Source organism: Camellia sinensis, chromosome 9 (assembly GCF_055761805.1).
Source record: "Camellia sinensis isolate YWXY chromosome 9, ASM5576180v1, whole genome shotgun sequence".
In the NCBI taxonomy this organism is placed as follows: domain Eukaryota; kingdom Viridiplantae; phylum Streptophyta; class Magnoliopsida; order Ericales; family Theaceae; genus Camellia; species Camellia sinensis.
This window is the reverse complement of record NC_138969.1, coordinates 200120511-200144472: the sequence shown is the minus strand read 5'-3', so window position 1 is coordinate 200144472 and position 23962 is coordinate 200120511. Positions and strand designations below refer to the sequence as shown.

Genomic DNA, 23962 nt, shown 5'->3' with positions numbered 1-23962 from the left:
TAAATTAATAAGTTAGTAGTTCCGTTAATTTGTGTAAATTCATTATTAAAAAAAACTTGACCTGCACCTAGTTAGCTCAACAAAAATTGAGCCCTAAAATCATAAAGATAAATAAGACTTTTTTATATCTACTAATGTTATCATAATTTTTTATATAAAATTTATTTTTCTCTCTTTTTTGATATATAACATGATTAATGATTAAATCTTATATTCAAGTTTTGTCAAAATATCATCTTTATTCGATAATATGATTAATTTACGTGAACTTTCATGTGACATACACTACTAAAAAAGTACTTTTTGCGACCGCTACAAGCTGTCGCAAATAATAAAAAAACAGTCGCAAGAGACCTTTTGCGACAGCCCATGCGACGGCAAATGAGGGTCGCGAATGTGGTGGTGGCAAATACTTTTTGCGACTGCAAAATAGCGGTCGCAAACTATTTGCGACCGCCTAATCTACTTATGGTGAAAAATGTTTTGCCGTCGCAAAAAAAATTTAAAAATACCTACAATGTATTAGCGACCATCTTGTTACCGTTGCAAAAAAATTTTAAAAAAAAAACCTACAATATTTTAACAATCTATATTCTCATATATATATATATATGTATATATATATTCAAATATTATATACAATAAATGTAAAGTGACATTTGTAACAATTCTAATACTCATGTGTTATTTTCCATCACTTCCCTCGACAAAATTATCTTTCTTCAAAAAAAAAAAAAAATGTGCATACAAAATATAAACTTCTATACATGTCACCAACTCCAGCAACTTATTATAAGTTGTGCTTCTAATAATGACGATAGTATTGCATTAAAAATTAAATAAATCAACACAATGTTTCCCATCGAATTTGACATGTCCAGCCTATTTTGTCTACCCTATTATTTCAACATCTCCCTCGCTAGCACTAGCAGTAGCAATTTATGTTTCTTTCCACATCTCAGAATCGTCCACAAGGCCATGATTCTCCCCAGTGGCCCTGTAATAACCCTCATCACTGATTACTGATAACCCTACTGATTACTGTTAAACTGAGACTGAATATGATAAGTAATTGAATCGATTGAAATACTGGACTAACTGATTGAAGGTGCTAGTTTAAATGCATTTCTATCTGTTGACTGTTTAAATTATCTGTTCGTGTTTTATGCATTAAACTGCAAATTGAAGGCCTTATCGGCGGCCGAACCAGAAATTGACTGATGTTTTATGATCATTAGAATTTATAGGATTTTATGGAGTATTTATCTGAAAAGTGATTTGGTACGATTAAATTAGATTGAATTGAGCTAAATTGCAATAGTTGGCTTAATTACCAACATGCCACTTAGTGGACCACTTAGGCAACACATATCTAAGCTTTATTATACATTCAACAAAACATTTCATCAGCCTCTTTCCTTGTTATTGCCGACTAGAGAGAGAGAGATAGGGAGTTGTAGTGAATTCATCTTGTATTGCTTGGAAATTGAGAAAATTGGAAGAGTTTGTGATCAATTGAGCTTCTAGACTTATATTTGAGAACTTAGGTAAGGAGTTCATCCTTTTAACTGTGAATTTAAGTTAGTCCTTGCATATTTCATGCTAATTTGAAGAGTTGAGCCTAGAATTGGTTTAAATTGTTGCATTAAAGCTTGAATCATGCATGCATGTGTGCATCTTTGAGTTTGGAGGTTTGATTCCATGGAAATCTTGCATGCATGTTCATGTTTATGTTAAAGTTCATGATTTCATCTTGTTTTTGAAAGAATTGGCTCAATAGAGCATGAATTTGAGGCTTGAAAGTTGTTTAAAGTTATGCATGTCCATTTGAAGTCATGTTCTTGAAATGTTGTTTGAATTGGGTTTAATTCCCTCACCTTTGGGCCTTGATTTTACAAATTAAGCTTTAAATCATGTCATACTATGTATTTACAAGTGTTTTCTAGGAAATGGGCCCAAAGGAATCGAATTTGATACACTTGAAATTGAATTTGAGCTTGAGGTTCAAATCTGGAAATTCCAGATTTTGAACTCACGCTCGAGCGGGGTGACTAGCACTCGAGCGTGAAATTCGTGCTCCCAACACTTTGCATTGTTTTACAATCCGCTCGAGCGGGGTATTGGACGCTCGAGCGAGGACTTGTGTCACACGCTCGAGCGGGTGTCGAGCGCCCAATCGAGCGTGATTTTCACATATCCAGTACTTTTTCAGTACGCTCGAGCATGAAAGTTTACGCTCGAGCGGAGTCTTTTGTTTGCATGTCCCCTCGAGCGGGGAATCCCACGCTCGAGCAAGACCCCTGTTTTCTGAAAATTTTGAAAATATTTTTAAAGTGCATCTTTGCATCCTCATTCCATTCTAGGCATTCCTAGGCCTAGTTTAAGGTATCTTAATGAGGATATAGATGTAGAACCACACCGAGGCAAATTAGGAATTAAGTTACTATTTTCCCAACTATATAGCTTAGTGTGTGTTCACTCTGTAACTGTGTAGGGTTGACATCTGAGGACGTGCTCTAGCTTAACTATAGCCCAGAACTCTGTGAGTAACAACTGTGTAAAGATATGTTCAAATATGATTACCTTCTGAACAATTGAACTATATTGTTTTCTGAAATGATATTGTTACTGAATGAATGATGTCCTAATTGTGAACTGTATTGTGGCATCCTTAGCAACCTACTGTTACTGTGTTGTACTGCTACTGTCACAGAGATCTCTGCCGATTCCCACGTTGGAACCACTACTGTTTACTGATATGATGGCCATCAACTGACTGTTTGGTCTGATAAGACCTACTGTACTGTTGACCTACTGGATGTACCACATATGACTGTAATGACTGAATAACTGACATACTGATTAAAATGATTGTTTTCAATACTGTACGGACATTCATTCTTAACCTCTTTACGCATTATGTTATTCACTAGGCTTTAGCTCACTGCTCATATATATATGTAGGTGTACAAGCACCGGACCGTTGCTAGAAGCGTCGGGATAAACTCCAGTTTTGTTAAGCCAACCACTGTGCCTTACTGCGAGGTTCCGAGCCTGTCAAGCCAGGGCTTTTAGGGTGTTTTAGTTTTCTCCCTTTTTGTATCTGTTATGTAACTACTGCTTAGACTGAATGTTTTTGTACTGCACTGTTTAATAGGGATTAAGTCCTTGTCCTGAATGATTGTATACATTGTACATACTGTCTTGGTACTGATTGTATATAGATATATATGAAAAGCCTTTTTGCATACAGACTGTCACAGCTCATTGGACATTGTCTATTTACTGTTTTGGCTTCCGCCATGCCCATGTACTCTGTATTATTGTCTAACTGTTAAGAAGGCCTTCGGTAATCTCGGATTACTAGCCGGTTACGGTACTAAACCCATAGGGGCGGGTTTGGGTCGTGACAGGCCCTCATTATTTGGTACACTTCTAGCATTGTTAGCCTCTGCTCTGGCACCTACTGAACGCATTTGCATGTAATATTCATGAACTCAAAGATCTCACCATCGAATCCCAACCCAATCAGAGTGTCATCAACTACATCTTGCAGACTAAAAGAGGTACTTACAAGATTGATGATCCATTCAACCAAATTGCTATCAGAATTTGCAAAACCTTCAGCAGTGGTTGCCATACGATGTTCCTTCCTTATAAGCAGCTCAACCTTGGTATCCTCAACTCTATTCATTGTAGTTGGGCGCCATTGGCTTTGTTAAACCACCTATTGGTTTCTTTTCATCTGACTACTCATAAACTTCTTTACTAGTGGATCAATGGGCAAATAAAACAAAGTCAGAGCAAAAACTACAACAGTAGAAACCGAACAACCAACCGCAGTGACCATATGTATAAAAAATAAATAAATAAAAATCATCCCAATTGAAAAAAGGGATGATAGAACAGAAATATTAATTAATATGTATATTAGTTACCGTATGCATTTCTGATCTTGGCAGTAGCTCTGAATACAGCAGTGACGACAACACAAGCCAGCATGAGGAGATAATTGATTTCGGGTATGTAAACTTGTCCTTCAAACGTGGCCGATGTGTGAATGATTTTAACCTAAGGAAAGCAGCCTAGTGAGAGGAGGGATTGTTGGACAATTGAGAAAGTTCCCGAAATCATGGCTTGACTTGCTATGATTGCTGCCAAAACAGCCACCACAAACATTAGCCAATACATAGGACCTGCACCAACAATTTGATATTGCATAAATAAATTTGCTAATTGAATGAATGAAATAGATAGAAAAATCTAATTGAATAAAACAAAAAGTATAATGAAGAAGAAAATTACGCACCTACCTGGTGTGGACTTGAAAAAGGTATCTGAAACGTAGTCGTACTAATTGTGCTTCCTAAGGAAAGAGGCTTGTTTGGTGTAAGCTAGTATGAGTGCTGGATAAGTCACAGCGCACATACTTATTTGTATTGAACTAATAGAGAAATGACCAACATCCACAAACACATATAGGAACCAAACACATATTATTGGGGCGAAGCTGTACCCAACTTTGTCTGTTCCAAATCTTTGAACCATGAATAGGCATACTAGGATCCCAATCGATATCCCAACAATCGTATCTGCAAACAAAAACAACCCCAGTCCACCACACTCAAAACAGGCTTACTTAAAAACGGCCCAACTCAACTCGTTTGGGTCAACAACTAATATAGCACTAGCATCTTAAACTCATGCCGTGGGGAAAGCCTTATCTTTGATTCATACCCCTTCTGTCATGGAGGATGTTGCTTCTTTAATACCTCCCACAGCAGATAAAACTGACATATACACTGGAAAATATATAGGATTTGTCACTCAAATGTCAATCATAGAGGGTAAGAGACGAAACTATTTTAGTTTTAGTTTTTTCCCCTCCAACTTTCAGCAAAACTCCAAATAAATTGGATATAAATTGTTATGTATCACAATCTTTCAATTTTGCCACGCAAATTTTCAGGAAATATATATATATATATATATATTTAAATGTTAATTGTCAGCACATGATTTCACCCTCTTTATTTTTTATTTTTTAAATTTCTTAGGTACAACTAAAGTTATGCTGATGACCAATGTATCTTTCATAGAAAATAAAACTAAAAAATAAATGAAAAGAAAAGAGGTCATAATAAAATATGATATTTATTGAGTAGATCAATGGACAAGAATGCTTATTTGTCTTATCTTAATTCATTTTCATTCTCAATTAAGTTTGACTGCATATTAGGCAAGAATTAAGCACAGAAGTTTTTCAACTGCCTCATGGAAGTTTGACGACATTAACATTTCTTCTACACTTTGTGTCAAGTAAGTTTGACGACATTAATCCAAGAAATGATAAAAAAACAAACAAAAACAAAAACAAAACAAACAAAAACTCATCATAACAATATTTGTAAGATTTTAATTTAGCACCAATGAGAAGAGACCAATGAACAATTTGGAGGGAAGCAATATGTCAAGCAAACTAAGCTACATCCAGCACACATGTTCAAGGATCAACAAAGATAAAAACAGAGAATACATGAACTTTTAATTTAGGCCAACATTAACATTATCAACTTCAAAAGAGATAACAGCAATATAAATTACCTCCAAAGCAAAGCCACAAGTTCTATTATATGAAGTTCCATAGGTGCAAGTAACTTACTTGACACAAAATTCATAATCACATATTGAGAATAAACATTTTAAGGTGCTAAAGTGCAAGAACAAAACCTTTTGGCTTGTTTATGAGTATCAAATGATTTGATTTGGTTCAAAAGGAACTGAGTCATTCCTTGATCAGGTTGATCATAGAATAACTTGTAAAGAAGGATGCGAGCGGTTTGAGGCTCTTAGAATCTTCAGGTGACGCCTTAAGCACTAAATCCAACATACGAATCTACACAAAACAAAGCTATTCTTGTTAAAAATGACACTATAAAAACAGATGGCATTATCCTAAATCAAGCAAACAGCAATTTTCTAAAAATAAAAAATATTAAAAAAAATGCAAGAGGAAAACGAAAAATAGGACAAACACAATCCACTTATAAGCAATATGCACAACATTTTATTTTGAGGCTGTAGCAAATGCACTAAGCTGGTAGTTAATAAAATGCCATGTACCAACACTGTAAAGAGCAAGATAAACTATTCAAGTGATGTTACGCATTTGTTGTGTTGAACAGCCATCCATTGGGAAGAAGTGGTTCATGAATTACTGAACACAAATAGGATATAACACGACAAGAAATTCATGAACATTTCTTTTGTGACTACTTCTGTTAAAGCTTATTAGCAGAGACATATATTATTTGATGATTATTAAGGAAATGCAATAAGAAGTGCAAAATAGACAGCAAATGAGATGAATGAAAGACCTCACATATTCTCAAAAGGGATAATCAGTGCTTGTTCATTCAAGCACTTAAAAAAAAAAAAAAAAACATTAACAAAGTGATATATATATATATATATTGTAGGATACATCTCAGGTTTTTACCCTCAGCATCTTCTTTGCCTTCTCAATTTCAACATGATCAGGATGACTTGCAACAAAAAAAAAAAAAAAAATTAAAAAGCATTAAACAAATATAATTTCCAAAAACTACATCAAACAAAGTGAAATGATCAACGTAACATAGATAATCGACAGATCTTGAACCTAAATGTTCAGATTATACGGAGCTTAGAATTGGAAATCGAAACTCGAGAGATTCATGTATCTAATTGAGATAATCAAATCATCAACCACAACAGGCAACGTAAATTATAGTTAAAATTCGAATCAAATTGTTTACCTGAACCGAAGCTTGAGTCCTGACTAAAGCAATCGCAATCGCAGCAACGCTTATTGTATGTAGAGCGTTGTTGTTTACGCTTCTCATCTCTGTTTTTTTTTTCTCTTTGCTCGATCAAACAATTAACCTAATTTCACTCAACAATTTTCTGCTTCATCGTCGATCAAATCTCGCAGAGGCTGCAACTTTCTCGAGAAAATTCAACGTGGAAAATCGAATTTCGAGTCGAAAAATGAAATTGAAGATTAGAGAAACAAAGCATGATGAAGAAAGTGAGAGACCGAGAGATAGAGATTCAAACCACTGAAGCTGCGATTATGGTGAGCAAGACAGCGAGAGAGAGAGAGAGTTGTCGTGAGAGTGAAAGGGGCTAGGCATTGGCATATAAAATAAATAAAAGGAATAGGAATAATAAATTGAGGAAGGAAAATCATGTTGTTTCGAATATATTTCAATTCATTTATTTTTTTGTGGTTGCAAATATTGATTTTTTGCGACCGTTAAATAGCCGATCGCAAAAAATTAGAGGTAAAAAGTCACCTTTTTAGTAGTGATATACAATCAATTTTAAATAGGATTTTATCAATTTTAATTTTAAAATTGTCATAAACAAATATTTGTGTAGTTTGATATAAGATGAACATGAAATTATATATATAAAAAATATATAGTCAAATTACATCAGTATAAGCTTGTGAATCCATACATGGTGTAATAATGACATTATTTGATAGGACAATCACTCATAACAACATGAATCAAAACAAGTTGTCATAAGCACATGAGGATTGACACTTTTTTGGGATAGAGAATTCGTGCACAATTAATGAATGTGTTTGTGCTTCTATCATCAAAAGAAAAATGCTACTTCCATTATTGGTTTGGATGCAATTCAAGGTTAAAAGAGACGTTATTTGTACAAAGCAGTAGTAAAACCAACAACAACAGGACTCCTCACTTTATGGTGACCATCTAACCATGTTAATTTTCCAAATAGTAGTCTCTTGGAAAACCAACTTTCTTAGCCTTGAGGGTCAACTTATATCTCTTCTCTTCACCAATCTTGTCAAATTTCAAAATATTTGGCTCGATAGATACTGAAATTCCTTGTGGCTCAACAATCTGGGCTCTATAGGCAGCTGGAGATCCCACATTCTTCAATTTTCGAGTCACAGTGACTGAGCCAGAGAGGTTAGGGACAGTTATTGAAGGGTAATTGAGAAATGGTGTAGCCTTAAGGAAGGTTGATTCATCTATCATTGCATGTGCCCAGTGTTGTCTCTTGTTCTCGCTGTGGATTTATAGAAATGCCAAGGGATTAACAACTTAATATATCACATGCTTTAAGAGTTGTATTAAAAATGATAATATATTACCTCCACTAATTGGATTCAAAAAATGATAGAGTAAATTATAAATAGAGCTCATGAGATTTGATAAAAATACGGATTAACATTATTCTTATAGTTTTAAAAATTACATTTCGCCTTTTAAATTTCTAATCACATAACAAATGACTCATTTTATTAATAAATTATTAAGTAATTAATAGTTTTTAATGATGTCATAAATATATTTCAATTAACATTTCAGAAAATTTTATTGTTGTATAAAAGAGTATTTAAGAATTTCATTTTTTTTCTAATTAATTCTATTAAATAAAAAATTCTTATAAAAGGATATTTATAATTTTCAAAACTATATGAGATAATATATATTTTAAACAAATTTCAAGAGGTGATATGGATACGACTCTCTTTAAAAATATTCATATTTTACAACAACTCATAATATGCACAAACATCTCCTCCAAGTACGAGGGGTAGACCATTGGGAGTGGTGTTTCAGTGGAAACGCTCGGCGGCGCAATCTATGGATAGCATTGTACTCCTGTCGTAAAGCCTTATGACCCTTGTTGTAGAGTAGGTGTGGATACCCCTATAGTGGACCCCTTCCTTTGGTTGGGTTAAATCTAGCAGTCAACCGGTTACCCTAAGGCTATGAGGTACGAACACAGACATGAAACACGATACGAACACACAAACACATAAATTTTTATAAATAGGGGACATGTTCAATATGTATAATTTTATTTATTTATTATATGTCTAAAATTGAAAAGAAAAAAAGTTCATTGGAAGATAATTAAAAATGCAAAATAACACTTTAAAAAAATTAAAAGAAAGATACATTTCACTACTTTAACATCAAATGCCATATTTACGAATAAAAAATGGGTTCCTATGAAATTACACTAACAATAAAATTAATAAACACATTCAACAAATTGATTTTTTCTAACAAATAAAAATAATTAATTCTATCTATGTTCAAGGTTAAGCAAACAAGAATATCAAAAAAAAAAAAAAAATAGAAAAACTGAAAAGAGGGAAAAAAAGAAAAGAAAAGAGGGGCTCAAATATAACTAATAAAAAAATATAATTTTCGTTATTAAAAAAATATATTTTTAATCTCTCATCAAAATGAGAAGAATAAGAAAAATAAAATAAAAAAGGTATTTTTAATCTCTCATAAGAGAATAATATATATATATATATATACAAAACGGAGACGGCACAAAACACACAAAGAGAGGTAGATGGACAAATTGTGAAAAAAAGTGAGAGAGAGAAAGAGAGATGAAGTGCAAGAGTGAGAGAACTGAAAAATGCACAGATAAAGAGACGACCTGCGAACTGAAGAAATAAAAAGAAAAACGAAGCAAAGAAAATGAATGAACGACACACCTTAATTTAGGCTACAATTGGTTCTCACCATCTTGAGCTTCAACAGGTACAAGTTCTTCTTCATCCTCTTTCTCTTTTCTCTGTTATTCTCTTCTCTTCTCTTTCTTCGATTCGATTCTCATTTTTTCTATTTTTGTTTTTTATAGTTTGGCCTCATTTAAAAGTTTCATAGATTACATTTTGTACCCTATGGCATCCGAAACGTGTCTGAGCGTGTCCAAAACGTGTCCAACTAAAAAAAATTCAAAAAAATAAAAAAGGGAAGAGACACCTTAAAAAAAGTGTCAGACACATGTCACAACGTGTTCGACACGTGTCCATGCCCAACATTGATACGCAGGACTTGGGACAGTGTCCATACTTCATAGCTCCGAGACGAAGCTGTGATGCCTCACAGAACCTTTTTTCCGTTAAAAATATATATATATATATATATATATACATGAGGGTGTAGTATATATATTTATACATGCTTTTGCAAGGCTTTGCTTAAAGTCAATCAAGGCTTTCCCTCATTATAATGCCATTTCATCACTGAATTTTGATTTTGACCATTCAACTAAACATTTAAAAATCAAACGCATCCTGATGTGAAAATTGGTAGAGACCTAGTCCAAAAAACCTCCTACAAATCCACAAGCAATTTTAATTTTTTAAAATAAATACTCTAATTTGACCAATCTAGACAAATAGTTAAAGAATAAAAATAAAGAAATACTGTCTACAACCTCTTGTAAGAATAAAAACGAAGAAATCCTAAATCCTACTCCTGATATTGTTTACAACCACTTGTTGTGCTGATTTTATATTGGCAGCAACAACAATCGGACTCCTCACGTAGTGGTGGCCATCGGACCACAATAATTCACCAAATACATAGTCTTCCGCTGCCGCCTCACCACCACCACCACCACCACCACCATTCCTATTTGTTAGAGTCAACTCAAAGCTCTTCTCTTCGCCAATCTTGTCAAATTTCAAAATTTTGGGCTCCACCGAAACTGAAAATCCTACAGGTTGGCGAAGTCTGGCAGCATAGACAGCTGTTGGTGAACCAACATTCTTCACTGTTCGCTTCACAGTGACTGAGCCAGAGAGTTTAGGGACAGTAATTGAAGGGTAGTTGAAGTTGAGGAGACTGGCATTCGCGGGACAATTGTAATGTTCTTTAGAAACAAGTTGAATGGTGCTTTGGTTATAACCGAGAGCGCACAGGAAGTTCAAGTAATCATTGACGGTCAAGTCATACACCAATCCAGGGTCCATGGCACGGTTAGGTCGAATATGTCCAGCACCATAACTCAATGGTGTTGCCTCAACAGAGGCACCGTCCACCATTGGATTCACTGTGTTATCTCTGGTTCTTGCTGTAAAACAGATACAGGGGACACCAAATTAACAAATTGTTAAATTTAAGCACATACATAGTGGAAAAAAAATATTGTTATCAAATTGCGAATCAAATCTTGAATCATTATTTTTAAAATAACCAATCTTTAAAAGAAATTAACAATTCATAAAAATAAATACATCGTATTACCGGAGGTCATGATGGCGGATTTAATCGCAGCAGGACTCCAATCAGGATGAAGCTTTTTGAGAAGGCCAGCGACTCCTGAAACGTGGGGACAAGACATAGATGTGCCAGATTCTGTGTTATAGGCAGTCCGACGCGTATCAAGCATAATCCCTGTTGGGCTCTGCGCCTCGGTATAGGCAGCTATAACACTTACTCCTGGTGCAGTTATGTCAGGCTACCAATAAAATGAACAGAAAAGCAAGTAGTCAATTAAGATACATTTTCACAAAAATCACAGTTGAGGTAGTCAAGCAAATAAAACGAAAAATCACAATCTCGTTGACAAGTCGAACCTTCAAGATTTCGGGTGTCACTGTGTTTGGGCCTTTGGAGGAGAAAGAAGCCATGAAAGGAGCAGGTTTTGTGTTGAGTTTTGCCATTGGATTCGTAATAAATCCCAATGGATCACTGTTTGAAACATGGTATCAATAACACAATAATAATGCTAAGAATGTAGAAATAATAAATAAATAAATAAATCACTGAATGAGACCAATGGATCCCTTTTTAAAACATGGTATCAATAAGAAAATAATAATGCTAAGAAAGTAGACATAAAAAATCACTAAATGAGACGCATACACTCATAAAATTGTGGACCCTATCTGTGTCATTCTGTTTTCTATTTTTGACCAGATAGCAAGACTCAGAAAACGGAGTTTACCATATCTAGGTTCAATTGAGAGAGAGAGAGAGAGAGAGAGAGAGAGAGAGAGAGAGAGAGAGAGAGAGAGAAATACTTGGTAGAATTGATGTATGCAAGAACAGCAAGACCGTCCGTGTAATTGATATGTGAAGCGGGAAGGACATGGGGATCAGCGATGATTTCGTTACCACTGAGCTCATCGTTGCAAAGAATCATACCGACAGCACCAGCCTGAGCAGCCTCCATGCCCTTTTCCACTCTTGCTATCTCCCCCCTTAGACATGCCACTATCTTACCTTTCACCTTCCGAGGGTCCAGTGTTCCTCCCTTACACAGCATACTGTGCAACAACAACATATATTAACATAGCCAAGATATATTTCTTCTTTACATTCATTAAATTCTCACCATATACAAATCTTAAAAATAAGCCTCATAAAAAAAATCAAATTTAAAAAGACGAGTGTTTTAAGAAAGATTATTCTTACGCGTCTCCAGCAAAGCCATTGGTGGCCACAGCCTGTGCACCGGTAATTAGAGGATAGAGTTTACCATCCAGCAAAGACTTAGAAATGCTCGTTCCCTATATGTAATATGAGAGAGAATAAACATTAAACCAAATGTGTACAAAAAAGTAGAGGTAGAATCCATATTGGTTGATCGTGTTCATGTTAGAATTCTTTTAACCCTAAATCATTTAGTTTTTAATGTTAAAAGTGCCAAGTCATTTTAGACCCCTTTCGTTTCATATAAGGTTCGTGTCATGTTAACTAGTTTGATCAGAAATTCCCACCCTTACTAAAAAAGAGAAGAGGAAATTACTAGTGCTGATAAAAAGGAAGAAGAAAATTTGAACCTTGAATCTTTGTTGATTGTGCAGTTCAACATAATTTTCAAACTCGCGATCCATGGTACTTGCTCCAACAGTTATGATCCATGGGGCAACATTTGTGACACTGCCATCCTTAGGTCCATCGTTCCCTGCTGAGCATACGACAACAATGCCATTCTTAACAGCATGGAATGCACCAATTGCAGTGGTATCGTTGAAGTAGTCTACAGGATCTCCACCAAGTGACACCGAAATTACATCAACACCATCTTGTATGGCGGCATCAAAGGCTTCCAAGATATCACCATCGTAGCACTCTCCATCGTCACTAACTGGTGGAAAGCATACTCTGTATGAAGCCACACGAGCATTCGGCGATCCACCTTTTGCAGTTCCATTGAAAACGCCAAATACATTTGCCCCAGCAACAAAGTTACCACCAGCTGTTGACAGCGTGTGAGATCCATGGCCATCATTGTCTCGTGCTGAGTCTGTTGAAGAGTTTATTTGGCCTCCACTTGAAACATAAGCTTTGTTGAAATACCTAGCTCCAATAATTTTCCTGCAAATTTTGTCATAAATTAACTAAAATAAAAACCATAAAAAATGTACAAGTTATGCTTACTGCCATTTAAAAGTATGTTAGGTTCTTGTTGCGAGGAATGATAAATAAAAAGTTTACGCCAAAATCTATAATCTTCTAAAACTCTTTAAATTTGCATATATAAAATTCAAAATATGAGGTGAAAAGAAAGATGGCATCATTTGTGAAATTGATCATGTCACTAATTCTAAACTAACTACTAAATTAAATGATTCCGGTTTATTTAAAAGGTACAAACTATCAGACTATTGAATCTCAAGATGGGAGCTAAATTAAAAAATTGATAGGATTTTGTCAAAACAATCCCTATAATCCTATGGAGTAGGATATTCAAAATGATTGATAATCACGTAGCTAGCAATCCTAAGAACACTAATCAAATTTAATCCATTCTGTCCAAATAAATTTGGACATATGTTTCAAAAGTTTAACCTTTTAATTAAATTTGTTGAATTTGATATCACAAAACCGATCAGTAGAATATTTCAAGGAAATTTGTAATTAAAGCAATTGAAAAAGGGAAAAAAAGCATACCTATTACAAGGGACACCAGTGCGGGTGTCATTCTGACAGAAGCCTTTCCACTTGGATGGAACCGGCCCAAAACCATCGTCTCTAAAGCTCTCTGATTCAGGCCAGACACCTACCAAAGTGACAGGCGAAAAACTAAGTAGTGTGTTTTTATAACTTTCAAATTAATAATTAAAAAATAAAATGTTGGGAAAGAAAAAGAAAAGATGGTAAGAAAAAAAGAGTAACCAACCAGTATCAAGATTGGCAATGATGACATCTTGGCCAAATGCAGCCCTCTTCCATATTGATTGGTTGTGAACAACACCATTTTTTTCGAGTAACATGAAATCCCAGGAATGGGTTGTGTGCAAATGTTTAGCTTTGTTTAAGAAAACCGATACTACATTTGGATGCCCTGCCCCCCATCAAAGAAAGAGACCGTCACTATCAAAATCATAAAAAGACAAGGGAAGAGAAGAGAAGCAAATGGAGGAGGAAATCTACAAATTTATAATGTTTTGTGCGTACTTGCAATTGCTGCTGCTTCCTTGTCCTCAAGAGTTACAGCAAAACCATTGATATCTTGAGAGTAAGAGTAAAATATTGCCTCTTTGGCTTTCTCACTACTGCACCAACATAAGGGGATGTTTAGGTTTTTTTTTTTTTTTTTTTGTTAAAAAAAAATTATTTATTTTTGTTTTTAGTGAATTTTTTTAATATTTTTTTAAAAAGTTTTAAAATTTTAGATTTTACTTGATGAGATGAACTGAAAAAAAAAAATTAAAAAAAATTCAGAAAATACAATTAATTATTTTGGCTTTTTCATTTTTTTTTAAATTCATCTACACAAGATTGACCAAATATATATATATATATATATTACATAATTTTTAAAAGAGGCCACTAAAAATAAATTAAAAAATCAGAAAAAATTTGTAAGGTTTTTTACTTTTTATTTTTTTTTTATTTAACATCTGGAAAAAAAAATGTGACTTGTATGTTCCCAAACTAATAAAAAAAATCATCATTAAAATAAAAACTTGATGCAATTGTGTTCCAAATTTTATCCAAAAATAAGATAAGGTGGATGCACTACAAGAAAAAACACTTTTGGCGACTAAATTTTTAGTCGCCAAAAGTCCTTTTTTAGTCGCCAAATGTAGAGTTTTCACTTTCCCCGACTAAATATTTTAGTCGCCGCTGTGGTCGCCAATACATGGTCGCGAATACCTTTGGCGACTAAAGATTTGTTAGTCGGCAATACATGTGTCTTCGGCGACCAAAGAATTAGTCGCCAATAGTCAATTTCATTTTGTGAAATTGTACATTTAGTGACTAAACTTTTAGTCGCCAATACTGAAATTTTTTTTATTATTTATACATTTGCCGACTAAACTTTTAGTCACCAATACTGAATTTTTTTTTTATTATTTATACATTTGCCGACTAAACTTTTCGTCACCAATTCCCTGTCTTTCGGCGACCACAGACTTTCGTCGCCAAAAGTATTTTTTAGAAAAAAAAAAAAATTGCCTCTACTTTTCCCAAGTTTTGAACCACCAACCTCCCAACCCTCAACCTTTACCAACACTCTCTCCCCTCTACGCCACTAATACATTCTGTGAATGTTAATGCAAAATATATTATTTATATACTATATTGACCGGAATTAATACAAAGTTATATATATAAAAATAATTATTTTTATTTAATATATTTTATGTAAAAAATTAATTATTTACTAAAAAAATTAGGATCGCACTTTTGGCGACTAAACTGAATTTTAGTCGCCAAAACCTCTACTTTGGGCGACTAAAGTGCAATTTAGTCGGCAATTCTTGACCTTTCAGCGACCAAACAGATTTTAGTCGGCAAAACACCTGGTTTTGGCGACTAAGTTGTTTTTTAGTCGCCAAAACCATCACTTTTGGCGACTAAATTATTTTAGTCCCCAAAAACCGTCACTTTTGGCTACTAAACAACCTGTAGTCGCTAAAAACCCTATATTCGGCGACTAAACTCTTTTAGTCGGCAAAACTGATCAACTTTGGCGTCTAATTCCATTTTAGTCGCCAAAAACCGCACTTTCCACGACGAAAAATGATCTTTTAGTCGCCGATTGTGCTTTTTGTTGTAGTGATGGTTTAGATTTAAAGTTAGTAAAATGTGAGTCATATTTAAAATGATTATCATCTATAAATACATTTTAAAAATAATTTTTCTGAATGTTGTTTTTTTTATTCATTAGAAAACAATTAGACATTATACACACTCACTAATACTATGGTACACATCCCATATTAACCATTGGTTATGACCCTTGTGTTTGATTGAACGGACTGGATAAGGAAATGTTAGAATTCATCAGACTTGAATAGTCCCCAAACTATTTGGTTGGATTGGATGTGTATTCTGTGTTTTTTTTCTTATGGGATTAGATGTCTGAAAATGACTATTTTTAGTGAATCTAATGTTTAGTTAAACGAACTGGATAGAATAAATGAGAAAGACTATTTTACCCATTTTCAATTGTTTACTAAGTAATAGCAATATTAAACATATATTTAATATTTTAATTATTTTTAGCTAGACTAAATAAAAATTTATTTTATTTTATTTTATTTTTTACACAATTAAATAAATTTATTTTTTTTAAATTAAATAAATAAAATATCAATAAAAATATATGTTATTTTTTTAATTAAAATTTTAAGTAAATTTATTTAAAAATTAATAATAATTAAATAATAAAATTAAATAAAACATCTATTAAAATTTAAATAAAGAAATTAAATAAAATATAAAAAAATTTAAAATAAAATATCTATAAAAAGTTATTTTAAAAAATTAAATAAATAAAACATTAATAAAAAGTTAAATAAAATTATTTTATTTTTAAATTGAGACATTTAAATTTTATTGAATTTTAATATAATACATAATTAAATAGTAGACGGTCAAAATAGTCATTTCACCACCTAAGCTCACACCTTCCCAGGATACAATAGTCCCTTATATAAGGGATATGGACTAAAAAAAAACAAACGCCGAATAAAAAACTTCTATCGGATTACAATCTGAACATTGTTTACAGACTGGATAAGAAGGGATTAGAATCCATCGGACTTGAATCTTGAGACTGTGAATCCCACGGACTATTTGGTTGGATTGGATGTGTATCCCGTGTTTTTTTAGTGAATTCAATTTTTGGTTGGACGGACTGGATATGATAAATGAGCAAAAGACTATTTTATCGTTTTTCAATTGTTTACTAAGTAATAGCAATATTAAACATATCTTTAATATTTTAATTATTTTTAGCTAGATTAAATAAAATTTTATTTTATTTTATTTTTCACACAATTAAATAAATTTATTTTTTAAAAATTAAATAAATAAAATATCAATAGAAATATATGTTATTTTTTTAATTAAAATTTTAAATACATTTATTTTAAAAAATAATAATAATTAAACAATGAAATTAAATAAAACATCTATTAAAATTTAAATAATGAAATTAAATAAAATATAAACAAAATTTTAAAATAAAACATCAATAAAATATCTATAAAAAATTATTTTAAAAAATTAAATAAATAAAACATCAATAAAAAGTTAAACAAAATTATTTTATTTTTACATTGAGACATTTAAATTTTATTGAATTTTACTAAATATAATACATAATTAAATAATAGATGGTCAAAATGGTCATTTCACATTCTAATACCAACAGTAAATAATCTAATAAAAATTGTCCCATATTCCCCTAGGATAGTACATTCTCATATGAGGGATAAGGAGTCTAGCCGGACTCCATGTAAGATTACAATCCCAACAATGAATAATCTCTCCCTCCTTATCCCCCAATCAAGCACACCTTTATAGAATTTGGTTATAATCTATCATAATATTAATTACGACACGTGATATTAGTTATAAATCAAGAGTTCTTTAGTTATACATCATTTAATGTGTGGTTAAACTCATTTTGTTTGGTCATGTCACTCATAGAATTGAGTTATGACATATGTATCACAAATGTCATAACTTACTTATAAAAGTGTGTACCATAGATTTTTATAGTTTTGTTATTCTAAGAAAATTAGTTAACCAAATTTAAAATTATTCGGTGCATAGCACTAGTTGGTAAAATAAGACGCTAAAACAGTCCTTAAATTGGTTTTGGCCCTGAAAAATGTATATAAATAGTATTGAAATATAAATAATGTTTTAAAATATGTTTAATTCTTAAAGATGTTTTCATAAAATTGTTAAAAATCTAAATCATGTTAAAAGGGAGACTAAGGGTAATAGATAACTTTGGTATATGTGTAAAAGTGTGGTAACATGGATAAAAAATGAGAAATCTAATGGTATGCATCTTACAACAAATGTGTAATTTTATTATAAAATTTTGTAATAAAAATTATAAAATACGTAATTTTATTATAAATTAGTATAACAAAAATATCTAAAATTTTGTAATTGATATTGTAAAAATTTGTTACTTGATAAAGGATATTTTTTATTATACTAATTTGTAACGAGATTACACACATTACGAAATATTATAATAAAATTATATATTTTTATAATAAGATACATATGTAGCAATTCCTGCAATATATATATATATATATATATGAAAGTGTAAAATATTAATTATTTAACTAGCATCATGCCTCGCTTGGAAGTTTTACGCATTTGATTTATCATGCCCAAAAGGGTTAGGCCTCCCTTGTCCATAGACATTTGATTTTTATTTCAATCAATATGCTTCGATTTATAAATATCGGAAGTACATAAACACAATACTTTATTGGACAATATTTAATAAGATTGAGTAAAGAATCTAAAAAATACACAAATCAAATTTGTCCAGCCCAATTTGATAGGTTTGGCACGAATTGACTTCATGATTTAAATGGATTGATTTGATTTTACTTTTAATGAAATTATACCAAACCGAATCTATCCGGACCATACTCACCCTAATATTTAAAACCATGTTACTCAATAAATACAAATATAGAATTAGAGATATAATATAATAAATTCCATAGAGCAATGGTAGAGGGCCCAAATTCTGTGGCTCAAATGTGGCTCAAATGGCCAAAACGACGTCGTTTTGAGTACAAAACAACATCAAAATGGCCAAAACGACGTCGTTTTGGCCATTTGAGCCACATTTGAGTCACAGAATTAGGGCCCCCAAACATTTTTCAATTCCATACCTTCCCAAGAAGGATGCAAGAAACTGGCAATGTGAATCTTTCACCTTGCTAACAGTAGCCTCTGCGTCTTCTAGTCCATGTGAATGCACTCCCATGTACACTATATATGACTGCATTTGATATGTTAATAAGCATCAATTAGATGAAAAGAAAAAGAAGAAAAAAAAATTGTCCATAAATTGGATATTAAAAGAAACAATAAAAAAATATAATTATGGGATATATATTGAATTGCGAGGTGAAATTTTTCAACCATATTGGGTTTCAAAATTTAGAGGAAGCCAAATTACCTGTTTGGCTGCGAAAACTGGTGTTTGGAAGAAAAGAAAGAAAAGAATGAATAGAGCAAGGAAGGGTGAGAGTTTTGAAAACGACATTTTTGGTTTCTCTTAATCCAAATTTCTGTTCTGTTCTGTTGAAAGAAAGAAGAAAAATAAAAATAAGAAGAAGAAGAAGAAGAAAGAGCAGAGCGGTGTTTAAGTTGTTGAGAGAGAGAGTTCAATATATAATATATAATACTCGAATCACAACCACAACAGAAAAGAGAGAAGTAGCTGAAGAAGAGTCATGTGCATGCTGTAATTTATTTCACATGAGAAAATAGTTATGATAAGGATGAGGATGAAAAAAGGGGAAGGTTGAAAATACTAGAATTCCTCAAACATAGGGATTCTATTTGATTCATCTGATTTTTTTCAGCAGATGAGTGAGAGTGAGCAGGTCCGCTTTATGCTCTGGAAAATCTGCATGCATGCATGCATCCACGTATCTATCTATCTATTTGTGTGCATATATATCTACGAGTGTCTTCAGATTCTGATGGATATTTAAAAGTTCCATTAATTAATTAATTTCACTATTAAAAGCTGTTCACTTTGCTCAATAAGTTCATGTGTTAAAAATCAAGCTACGCCAAGTTTGATTAATAAAGCTTCCTACATCTTGTATTACTTGGTTTGAAAAGTGCATGATATGAAAACAAAATTGCTAAAGAAAGTTTTCTTGAATTAAAAAATTTATATATTTAAAAAAATGCATAGTTGGAGGTCTAAATGATAAAATTAAGTTAAAATATGACCTAAATCATAGAGTAACTGTGAGTTCTGATTGTTGCAATATTTTCGCCTAAATCCAACAAAAGTTGACTCGTTCTACATGGAATATGAATTGAATGAAGTATGAAAATTTCAACCTATGATTTGATAGAAGAAGAAGGGGAAAAAAAAAAAAAAAAAAAAATCTATGATTTCTAATAATTACCAAACAAAAATAAGAAAAGTTGCCCAATGGAAACTCAAACAATTTAATATAAAACATCCAAAAAATGCAATTTCTTGGTGATTTGGCATGCAAGTAGCTTTCTCTGTGTGCAAAATTATTTGCTACGTATCACGTGGTCATACCACCAATCAATTCGCTATTGACATCACCTTTGTTTTTCCCTAATTACCAATATAAATTACTGAGCCACACCGTTTTCACCAATTACATTTGCATCATGTAGTTGTGGCCTAAGGCAGCAAATAACTTATCTATGTGATTAAAAAATAATGTTCATAAAAAAAAATATAATCAAAAAATAATAATATATAAATAAATAAATAAGAAAAAAAATAATAGAAAAAGACACTCACCACACACACTTAAAAAGGACTGAGTGTCATATAAAGAGCTCATCTGAATAGTAGTCTAAGTAAAATTTTAGGGATCTCAAATAATTCACTAAATTTTTTACTAATCTCTCTCATAGGTATGAGACCTACACAATCCTACATGTCTATGAGTCCAAAACCTATGTGAGAGGTTTGGTTGAAAATTTAATAAATTATTTGGAATTCCTAACCAAACTCGTAGTCTAATGTTTAGTAATTGAATCCTCCAATGTTTGTCATAACATACTTATTTTTAAATTCGCAATATTATTATCGGAAGAATGCAAAAACAATTATTAACTAGAAAAAGATTAGGGATAATTACCACCAAAAAAATTCCAAGATTTGAGATTTATAATAAAATAAATTTTGAGTTTTTAATTTTGTCAATTTAAATCTTAAATTTTTAATTTGTTTTCAATCTAAACTATTTGTATATTTTCGTTAACTAAAATGACAAAAAAATATTTTAATCATTAAACTCAATGTATATATACATAAAATGTCTAAAATATCATTTTCATTAAGTTTAATGATTAAAATAGTTATTTTTTCATCAATCTTACTTAACGAAAATAGGCAAATGGTGTAGATTGAAAACCAATCAAAAGTTTAGACTTTAAATTGACAAAATTAAAAACGTAGGATTTATTTTATTACAAAACTCAAACCTTAGGTTTTTTTCTTTTTTTTTTTCTTATAATTTTCCCAAAAGATTATTAACATTAAGTCACTGTTATATTAATAACAAACATATTAATTTTTTTAGTTTGATAATTAGCATTTATTCGCTGTAATATTATCTATCTATCTATCTATCTATATATATATATATTAAGGAAAATAGAATTTTTAATGAGAAGACTCTTGTGAAACTCAGAACTCTCATACTAGTTTTTTTAAAAGTCTTATTTTTTAAATAATTGAAAAAATTTCTATTGGTTAACTTTTATTGAATCATTTAAAAAAAATAATTAATCCATTTAAAAGGAAAGTTAATTAATTTATTTAAAAATTTAAATTTAAAAGGAAAGTTAATTAATTCATTTAAAAATTTAAATTTAAAAGAAAAGTTAGTTAATCTATTTAAAAAATTTAATAACTTTTATGCCTTGATTTACACATTTAAAAAAGAAAGTTAATTAATTTATTTGAAAATTTAAATTTAGAAATTGAAAAGAAAAGTTAACTAATCAGTTTTAAAATTTAAATTTTTATACTATTAAAATATAAGAATTAATTCACATCTTTCGTATATATATATATATATATATATATATATATATTTGTTAATATGGGTAAATTACAAACACACCCCAAGAGATTTGATTAAAATACGAATCGCCTACTGTGGTTTTGAAAATTACATTCCATCTCCTGAGGTTTCTAATTTCATAATAAATTGCCCATTTTATTAATATATCATCAAGTCAATTAACAGTTTTAATGATGTTATAAGAGAGCAATTCTGAATTTCATTTTTTTAATTAATTCTGTTAAATAAAAAATTCTAATAAGGGGGTATTTGTAATTTTTCAAATCACAGGAGACAATCTATATTTTAAGCAAACCTCAGGGGTATAGTTGTAATTTATCCTAAAGTAAAAAAATTATGTTAGAATTTGTTCAAATATAATTCTCTTAATATTTATAAATATTTTTTTATTGATTGGTAAAAAGTATCGTAAACATTAAGATTTTATTTTTATTTTTTTATCATATTGAATTATTAAAATAGGATGTATTATAGGCTTAAACCAGGAATCGTTGAAAAAAAAAAAAAAAAAAAAAAATCGACTCGAACTAGATTTTCTAGACTCATTTTTAATATTTAATCTAATATTGGAACCCCCAAACTAACTCATAGGAGTCACAAACCGATAAAGATAATTTTAAATAATCAAAACAATTTTTAAGGACTATGTAAAGGTCACATTGACATAAATATTAAGTTAACTAACTTTTAGGTCATATCTAATGTTTAGTCCAACGCCACAAGTCAATCCTAATATATTTTTACGTAGTCGTTATGACACAAAATAATTCACAATTCTGAGTAAATAAATTTTTGGGCTTTACAAAATAAGAAAAAAAATAGTATATTAAAAAATATAATTTACTACTATCATATGGCACTACAAAAAATTAAAATTTTAGAGACTAAAATTTAGGGACAAAATTAATTTTTAGGGACCAAATATTTTTGTTGCAAAAAATGTCATTATATTTTTAGTAACAATAATTGGACATTAGTGATGAATTATTATCCTTTTTTTATCAAATTTTTTACCTCAAAAAATAAACCATTTTGAGGCTAAATTATTTTGTCCCTAAAAGTCTATTTATTAGTGACATTTTTTAAATTTTGTTGCTAAAAGCCGTGTTTTGTACTTTTCAAGACGACCTTTTAGTGACTATCCGCACGGCGATAGAAATTGGTCTCTAAATGCCTTTTGTAACAAAATTTTCACTTTTAGCGATCAAACAATTTGATCTCTAAACTCTTATATGTTGTAGTGTGGTAAATAAATTTTTTGTAATTTATTATTTAATTTTTACCAATTAAATTATGACATGCAGAGAGAACTTAGAACGCACAGTTAATAACATGGGAGCTTTTTTGATAAATCTTTTTTCTAAGAGTTTTATTCCATCCAACTCATATTCTTTTTTACTATTCCATTAGGTCCTATTTGAGGTAAGAAGACCAAAATACCCTTTTCATCTACTTATGTTCCATTTAGTCCACATTATTTTCATATGTTTCAATAAGTCCTATGGGTGACATAATTACCAAAATACCCCTAATGTGAATGTTCACACCGTCAATGTGAATGTTCCTATTTGAGGTAAGAAAACCAAAATACCCTTTTCATCTACTTATGTTCCATTTAGTCCACATTATTTGCTTATGTTTCAATAAATCCTATGGGTGACATAATTACCAAAATACTCCTAATATGAATGTTCATATCCTATGGGTGACATAATTACCAAAATACCCCTACACATCGTCAATGTGAATGTTCACATCGTCAATGTGAATGTTCATATCATCAATGTGTAGGGGCTTGGCCCAGCCCGGGCCGAGGCCAACCCATGTAAAGCCCCGTGGGTGCTTGCCAAAATTCAGGCCGGGCCGGACCGGCCCACGGGCCAAAAAATTAGGCCTAGGCCCTAGCCTTGGCACAAAGGTATTCAAGCTTTGGGTGCCCCGGTAGGTCAAGCCAAGGGGCTTGGGCCTAGACTTGGGCTTGGGTGAGCCTCGCCATTTTTTTAAATTTTTTTTAATTTTTTCTCCCAAAATTTTATTATTTTTCACAAAAAAAGACACCGGGCCTCTGGCGGGCCG

The 23962-nt window shown here is 31.5% G+C and overlaps 1 protein-coding gene and 2 long non-coding RNA genes across 3 annotated transcripts; all 3 read right to left on the bottom strand.

Annotated features, from left to right (window-relative positions):
* Positions 1 to 1756: 1756 nt before the first annotated feature.
* On the bottom strand, positions 1757 to 4802 carry LOC145798968 (uncharacterized). Its single transcript, XR_014340903.1, has 2 exons — positions 3939 to 4802; positions 1757 to 3768 (listed from the first exon to the last, which is right to left on the bottom strand). It is a non-coding gene; the product is annotated as an uncharacterized LOC145798968 (long non-coding RNA).
* Positions 4803 to 5545: 743 nt separating this feature from the next.
* On the bottom strand, positions 5546 to 9684 carry LOC145798967 (uncharacterized). Its single transcript, XR_014340902.1, has 3 exons — positions 9545 to 9684; positions 6798 to 8088; positions 5546 to 5896 (listed from the first exon to the last, which is right to left on the bottom strand). It is a non-coding gene; the product is annotated as an uncharacterized LOC145798967 (long non-coding RNA).
* A 531-nt stretch (positions 9685 to 10215) lies between these two features.
* On the bottom strand, positions 10216 to 19335 carry LOC114273470 (subtilisin-like protease SBT5.4). The gene is made up of 11 exons (XM_028215260.2): positions 19249 to 19335; positions 18959 to 19068; positions 14247 to 14344; positions 13969 to 14133; positions 13740 to 13848; positions 12626 to 13163; positions 12258 to 12352; positions 11864 to 12109; positions 11417 to 11531; positions 11085 to 11298; positions 10216 to 10911 (listed from the first exon to the last, which is right to left on the bottom strand). The coding sequence occupies exons 1-11, from the start codon at positions 19333 to 19335 to the stop codon at positions 10301 to 10303; spliced, it is 2388 nt and encodes a 795-aa protein (XP_028071061.2). The 3' UTR covers positions 10216 to 10300.
* Positions 19336 to 23962: the final 4627 nt, after the last annotated feature.